A 7,874-nucleotide genomic window follows, 5' to 3' on the forward strand; every position below is an offset into this window, starting at 1 on the left:
TAAAATAACCTGTTTGATTAAGAACAAGTAACAAAGTAGGGCTGATTCTAATCATGTCACAAATCAAGTGGTGTGAATATTCTTGTAACATATCACATCATGGCTGGCCTGGGAACGCCTTGGGATCCCACCGGAGGAGCTGGTTGAAGTGGCTGGGGAGAGGGAAGTCTGGGTCTCCCTCCTGAAGCTGCTGCCCCCGCGACCCGACCCCGGATAAGCGGAAGAAGATGGATGGATGGCATATCACATCATATGCATTTCACTGTAGAGACAGTAAATAACGTGAAAATACTGTGGGGTAAGTGATATTGTGAGTCCATTCATATATAAGTCTGTGGATGTTGCTCACCATAGTCCATGGAACGCTCAATAAGTTTGTGTGAATGCACAGACACGGAAAATTAGAGAAACATTGCTTATCTAACACATGTTTAACTTTTACTGAAAACATGAAACAAACATAAGGGTAAAGCCATTTTGCCATTAAAAGCTAGAAAAATATTACTTTGTCTTTTTATTTATTTTTTTGAAACAATTATCACCATTTGAATGATAACAACTGCCCATACTTAAAACTGATACCAATCAAATAATTGTTATTGTTTAGTATGGTTACTATGACATCACTGTTGAGCCTGGGTTGATTGGCTGGACAGTGACATTTTCTATTCTGTCGTTTGCCATTACTTGAAAGAATGTGCAGCAGGAACTTGATGCTGCAGCACAAGTGTAGTGCAAATGCAAATGTGGTGTGTCTATGCTTGGCCAATGTTTAAACATTCCTAACAGATGCTCAGTGGTGTTCACCTCTTCCCTGACAAGAGCCAAAAACAAGTAGCCTATTTTCAGTTCCATTGTACTGAAGAATATGCTATAATAGTAAACTGAAAGGCCTCTGGCGCATGTTGATAAGTAGGTGTGTCCTACTTTAACCATTGCTCCTCACTGAGAACATAGAGTATGCAAAGGCCCAGCCTGCATAAATGTTTCAAAAACATTCTCCTTCGGGACCAGATTTCTTTCAGAGAGGTAGACTCTGAAATGAGTGTCTCGTGCTTAAAGCACAGACTCACTTCAGGAGCTCTGATGCTTGAGAGAGGCTCAGAGCGAAGCAGGGCTTTGAGGACAACATATGCCTTGCAGCTCTATTTTTATTATTGAAGGATTTAGATGTTTAGAGGAAGGAGAAGGAAATGGTGCAGGCACAGTTGAAAGTTTCCTTTTTAGCCTTTAACAGTAAGTCGCCAGGAATGTGTTTCTACCTTGTGAAGAAGACCTGAGTGAACAACAATTTTCAAGTTGCAAAAGTATATTTTCTATTTTTTTTCTCTTTCTCCTCCCTGCAGCAGACCACTAAAGCACCACAAGATGATTTTGATTTGCATGAGTAAAAAGGAGATCATTTTTCAATCTGTCAAATTACTCTTCAATCATCAAGCACTGTTTTTGATGTAGTGGAGTTGTAGCAGTGTTATTAATATCAGCTTAATTCAGATTCATCTAGCAGAAGCAGTGTTGGGAGTTTTGAAATGTAGAACACTAGCAACAGAGCATGCGTAAAAAAAATCTGCACCAAATCTGTCCATTTTCTGTACTATCTTCACTAGGGTCACAGGTGTGCTGGAGCCTATCCCAGGTGACTTTGGGCAAGAAGCAGGGTACCAAACAATTGTAGGGCACAGACCGTACTGAGGAGCCATTGCAAATTTTGACCCAATCAAAATGGCTCAGCAACCAACTTAGGGGTCCGGACCAACCAGTTGAGAATCAGTGGTTCTCAACCGCGGTCCTCAAATACCCCTATCCAACCTGTTTTCCATGTCTCCCACAACAACACAGGTGTTTCAAACGATTAGCTAATCGGCAAGCTTGCATGAAGCCTGGTAACAATCCTCAGGTGTGTTGGCATGGAAAACAGGCTGGATAGGGGTACTCGAGGATCGGGGTTGAGAAACAGTGCTCTAGATGATTTAAATCAAGTAGCACGTTACTTTAAGTTTCAGTTTAGGCACTGGAGCTCAAGAGCTCCTCCTCCAAAAGCTGGCACAGTTGAACGATGGCCTTGTGGCACAGACAAAATAGTTAAATGTTTGGCAGCTGTAAGCCCCAGCATGTGTCATCATGTGTCCATGTGTCTCATTACATTTTTGTGTCCATTTGTGTATGTCAACACAGTCTCTTGTATTCACAAATCAACTCCCTCAACCAAGAACCATGCAAGATAATGAAACTCCAGTTGTTCCTGATGCTGTGTAATTGTCAGTATATGAATGAATAGTCAAAACACAAATCGCTTTGAGGGCATTGTAAGGTAGGAAAGCGCTATACAAATGATTTGAAATGAAGTACCATTTACCAAGAATATGCTACTTTTATACCATTTTGTTTATTGTATATTAAATCCCGGTAAAATCCTGGTAGTTCTTGTCTTGACCAAGTGTTTAATAATAATAACTAGAGCTGCAAGCAGCTATAAAGGGCCCTTGCAACCCGGAGGGGCCAAATTATGGAGAGCTTTGAATGTAATTAAAATAATTTTGAACTGGATGCGTTGAGGAATGGGGATCCAGTGGAGGTTTTGGAGGACAAGGGTGATGTGTTCACGGGAACGGGTGTGGGTGAGGAGGCGAGCAGCAGTTTTGTATGAATTGTAGCTTATTAAAGGTTTTAGATGGTATGCCATCAAGAATGCTATTGCAGTAATCAATTCTGGATGTAATGAAAGCATGGATGAGGGTTTCAGCAGCAGAGGAGGTGAGTGAAGAGCAAAGTTGTGCTAGATTTTTTAGATGGAAAAATGCAGTCCTGGTTATTTTCTTGACATGAGGTTCATACAAAAGAGTAGTGTCAAGGAGGATGCCAAGATTACGGATGAGTGGGGATGGAGTGAGGATATTGTCATCGTAATTAATGGAGACATTTTGAGTGGATATAGTGATGTTTTTTGGACCACTGAGGATTATGTCGGTTTTGTTGCTTTTGAGTTTGAGAAAATTGTGTTTCATTCAGGTTTTTAGATCAGTTAAACAGTGGGTGAAAAGTGGTTCTCGTTGTATTTAAGTTTGCTTGTTTCTTTCTTTCTTCTGCAATTGGCTGGCAACCAGTTTCAGGGTTTACTGCCCGAAGCCGGCTGGGATAGACTCCAGCACCCCTGCGACCCTTGTGAGGAGTAAGCGGTTAAGTAAATTAAGGTTAAGTAAGTTTCTTTTTTGTTGCTTTTTTTTTTTTTGTTATATATTATATATTATATTATATATTGTTATATTATATATATATTTGTTTGGATTCTTTTGGAAAATAAAAACATTTTGTTTTTGAGTTTCACGCTTCCCAGCGCAAACTGAAACAGAATATCCAAACACGGCTGATATGTGTGCAATCTCCTCCATTTTGACTACAGATGTAACCGTTGTAAAGTCGAAACGCCTTAGCTCGAGTACTTAACTCGAGGACTCCCTGTATTTTGTTGTCAAATTTACGTGCATAGTTTGTTTATTGTACATCGAGTCCCAGTAAAATGTACAAGTTTTACCTTAAAGGCCCAGTATGCCGGTTTCACTTAATGGTGCAGGGCTCTCAGTGCTGCTCTTCTGCTTTTTCAGTCTCTGAGTGATTGAGGGGGCGTTTCCCCTAGCGCCGCACCTGCAGCGCATCAGCGATTAGGCCAATATAAGGACTCTGACATCAACTGGATGACGTCGGATTATTCTCTCCAAACCTACAGCCATTGCCTTGTGTGTTTTGCCATAGTTTAGATTTGCTCTCGTAAGTTTTGCTACGTTGCTTTGTGTTTTGACTTTTTGCCTGTTGTGTTTTTTAATAGTCCTTGAGTTATTAGTGGATTTTTTTCATCTTGCCTTTTGCAAGCACCTTGTGTTTCTCCCATTTTTCCATCCTGGCTTGGTCCAGCGCTTTTTGTTGTTCACCTGTTTTTTGAACTGTCATAAATCCCTGTCAAACTCCTCTGTTGCCCGTGATTTTGGGATCCACCTTTCCAGTTCGTACTGGACTCTGACATCACTCAGGAAAATGCGCTTTTTAAATACAGGATGTACACACTTTAACTTTCTCTCAGTCTAAACATCTGGGTTTATGTTAATCTTTGGTGGTGATTTTGTCCTAACCCCCGACCCCCAGCCTGTATTTTGTCATTTTGTGTTTGTTTTGTAAACAGCGGGACGTTTCTGTGAAAAGACCGTGTTTACACCCCTCCAGCCAATTGCAGAGCGGGGGGTGGCGTGTCGCGAACGTGTCAGCTGCGTGACGTCATTCCCGCGGCAATTTGAAAGCACGCACGGATTATTTTTTTCACTCACTCACTCACTCACTCACTCACAGAAGCCTACATGTGTGAATGAGTGAGTGAAGAGAAGAAAAAAAAATCCGTGCGTGCTTTCAAATTGCCTTAGCTGACACGTTCGCCCGGCCCCGTTTGCGACACGCCACCCCCGCTCTGCGATTGGTTGGAGGGTTGTAAACACTGTCTTTCCACTGAAATGTCCCGCTGTTTACAAAACAAACACAAAATGGCAAAATACAGGCTGGGGTTGTGGAGGTTTAGGACAAAATCACCCCCACACATTAAGAAAAGCCCAGATCTGTAAATTGAGAAGTAGTTGTTTTGTTTAAATCCTATCTTTAACTCTTTGACTGCCAGCCATTTTCGGAAAAGGTAACCCCCATACTGCCAGCTAGCTGATTTACAGAATTTTACCGATCTTTTAAGCTCCACAGATAATGTTGTGTTAGGACTATGGAAACGCGGATACTACCAAATGAAAGATTGAAGTCTCATCTTTCATCTAGAAAAAAAAGTTTGTTTCTACCTTATTCGGATCTTCAGTAATCAACAATAGAAAACAGCTTTGTTTCACCCAAATCCTCTATTTTCTTCCAAAATACGGAGAAATCAAGCTTTTTGTGAAACGATGTTATTTCATGCACTCTAGTGAATTTGGCACTTTTTTTTTTTTTGCATGAGTGATTCTACAAACACCTAAACTTCTATAAAACACTACCCCAACAATAAAAAATGTTTTTTGATTGCAAAATAACAGTTTATTTACATGCAACAGTAGCAATCCGAACAAACAATTTGGAAAACTCTTTGCAAACTATTTACACGTGCGCAACAGTTTTTGTCAGTCTGCTTCTGCATGGACTGATTTGCGTAGAGGTTGGTATGATGAACGATGTGCTGGAGAAGTTCATCCGTGATGAAGAGCTCCAGGATGTCAGCTGGCAGGTGGGAATTCAGCTCTGCTGCAGCATCCCTTGGTTTGGTCCTGGTTTTGCAGCAAAGGGGAAGATGGTTGGCTGCCAGCCGAATTCATCAACTTCAAGCCAGCCAGAATCTTTGGGATCTGCAAATATACATTTCAATATCATATATTATTTTAGAGCACTGTGATGCAATGTGTGTGTGTGTGTGTGTGTGTGCATGTTTACCTTTTTTTCTTGGGTGTATTGGTTGATGCACATTCTGTAAATTATAGAAGACGTTTACCATCAAATATTTTATTAGTGCTGTGGAGAATTTTTCTTTTTTTCTTTTTACCTTTGTTCTGCTCAATGTGAGAAGGGTCACTTTGGGTAGGAGCTGAAAGAAACATATACAATTACAATACTATCGAAAGACTTTCCTTTTATTGTTGCGGTGTATTGAAAACTTTTTTTTTTTTTACCTTTCTTTGTCGTAGAACCAGCGGTCGGACGTTGCTGTGAGCACGATCTATAAAATATACATTCACGTTTGTATAGGTAATAGATGTTTTAGTGTATATCAGCACATTTACACACGCTGCTAGCAGATCGCCCGAGAAAGTTAGGAAAGTAATCTTACTAGCAATCTCTTAGCATGTTAGCGCTTACCTTCACGTTCTTTGGAAGACTGTCCAAGACTGTCTTGCATCGGACCCATAGTAGTCGTCATCGTCCGATGAAACGTCGGTTGTGCACCACTTTTCTCCCGTGTTAGCATCGCTAGCCGGTGGGGCCTTAGGACGTTATTAGCATCGCTAGCCGGTGGGGCCTTAGGACGTGGTCGAAACGGCCGCGTCACCGCTTCAACTATGACTTAACTCCTTCATCACTGTGCTCTTGAGCACTGGTCGATGCTTTTGAGCTTTGAAAATAAGGATCAAGCGTGAGCTGATTGCCATCTGTAGCCTTTTTGACTCCCTTAGCCAAGTTAGCCATTCTCTCCCCCTCAACACTCTAGCTTTGCCTCTCTTCTTCTACTGTTGTCTCCTACCCGATCTTGTCCAAAAGACTCATCACAGCCATCTAGTGGCCAGGAATACTCATTATAGTAACCCGATCGGCTTGATACTTGGAGCACAGCTGCCCAAGGCTTTCCTCCACCCGTTTCCATAAAAGAAACATAGTAGACGTCAATTAACGTCTATGGCGGCCAATCCTAGGATTATACTGAACGTCTTTAAACGTTTATGGCGGTCAAAGAGTTAAAAAGTGCTTTTTCCTGAGTCAAACCAGCAGACTGCGCCTTTAAAGTTGTTTACATTTGCTTTGTAGTTTTTTTTGTTTTGTTTTTCTTACAGTGTACAGTGTGTTTGCTAAGCAACACCTGCGGCGCAATTTCTTTACTAGAGTAAATTATAGAGGACATCTGCATCAAACATTCCCAATGTCCTATGAATGCAATTTTACTGTGCGACAGAGTTTAAGTTAAGAGGTATAAGAGAAAGGGTGTATATTTCATGTCCACTCTGGGTATACCTGTTCCAGGGGACCTAGATGTAATGTTGTTTCGCAGCGCTTCGTAGACTCACAATATAGCAGTGAGCAAAGAGGGGCCAGTGCCCAGACGGTGGCCTCTGCTCCTCCCTCCAGTGCTCCCTCATATCATCCTTATTACCACTGCTGCCTAGTGCCTGAAAATGCAGTATTTCTTTTAAAGTTCAGCACTAAATCAAAGCTCTCGGCCATCAGACGGAATCTTGGCTTACATGTTCTCTCTAGGCAAAACAGAGGAGTGAGCTCATTTTATCTTGGGTCAGCATAGTGATACTGCCACTTCCACTTTTAGCCCTTGAGGAGACTTGCTGTCATTTGGGCTTTCATTACTCATGCTTTTATAATGACATCACTGTCGTTATATATTACATTATACACCACCAGAGGTTCTGCTGGTCTTTTCTTTGTTTGTTCAATGTGTGCCACACCATGCCTGACAGAAGGAATCAAATGTATGATTGCAGAATTTGCAGTAGACTTGGCTTGGACTAAGGTGTTACAGACTTGACTGAAGAAATAAGGACTTGACAGGGTTAATTATTTTTTTAATTTTATGTTTGGTTTAAAGATAAAATATCAAATTAATTAGTCTATAATAGAATATAATTATAGAAGTACTGAATGGCACTCTCATGATTGGAGGATTAGCCTGTCAATCAGCCAGACCACTTGCTAGGGAGACACCCACCCACTCATATCTGACGGCACCGTCATGTCAGCTTGAGCGGTAGCAATACTGAGAATGATTACTTTCAGTTATTAATAACTGCTAAGTGTGACGTAAAAAGGTGAAGTGTGCGAAATGAAAAAGACAGTCTGGGGAAATGTAAAGTCATAAAATAATGTCAAAACGCCTTGAGCGGGCGGACGGCGCTGCGCATACAAGTCAATACTCCATAGACCACGATTCTTTGCGAATTAAAATAAGCGAAGAAGAACAAAAGATGATGAAGAAGAAAATAGAGAGCATGCACAGCGAAAAACACTGCGCCGTTCAATCGAGGTATTCCGAGTGCGTTTATCTATGCAAGAATTTGGGTTTTGAAAGGGGTAACCTTATTCGTTTTTTTTTAAATACCCAAATAAGATCCCTTAAAAATCCGAATAAGCATATTTGG

General features: G+C 41.1%; 1 protein-coding gene across 2 annotated transcripts; it reads right to left on the reverse strand.

Moving 5' to 3' along the window:
* Nucleotides 1-4,959: 4,959 nt before the first annotated feature.
* LOC144026181 (uncharacterized) lies at nt 4,960-6,225 on the reverse strand. 2 transcript variants are annotated; one of them, XM_077532774.1, is made up of 5 exons: nt 5,872-6,225; nt 5,685-5,731; nt 5,558-5,599; nt 5,449-5,482; nt 4,960-5,363 (listed from the first exon to the last, which is right to left on the reverse strand). In XM_077532774.1, the coding sequence occupies exons 1-5, from the start codon at nt 5,978-5,980 to the stop codon at nt 5,254-5,256; spliced, it is 342 nt and encodes a 113-aa protein (XP_077388900.1). In that variant the 5' UTR covers nt 5,981-6,225; the 3' UTR covers nt 4,960-5,253. The 2 variants fall into 2 exon arrangements, with proteins under 2 accessions (XP_077388900.1, XP_077388901.1); XM_077532775.1 differs by lacking the exon at nt 5,449-5,482.
* Nucleotides 6,226-7,874: the final 1,649 nt, after the last annotated feature.

Source organism: Festucalex cinctus, chromosome 9 (assembly GCF_051991245.1).
Source record: "Festucalex cinctus isolate MCC-2025b chromosome 9, RoL_Fcin_1.0, whole genome shotgun sequence".
NCBI lineage: Eukaryota > Metazoa > Chordata > Actinopteri > Syngnathiformes > Syngnathidae > Festucalex > Festucalex cinctus.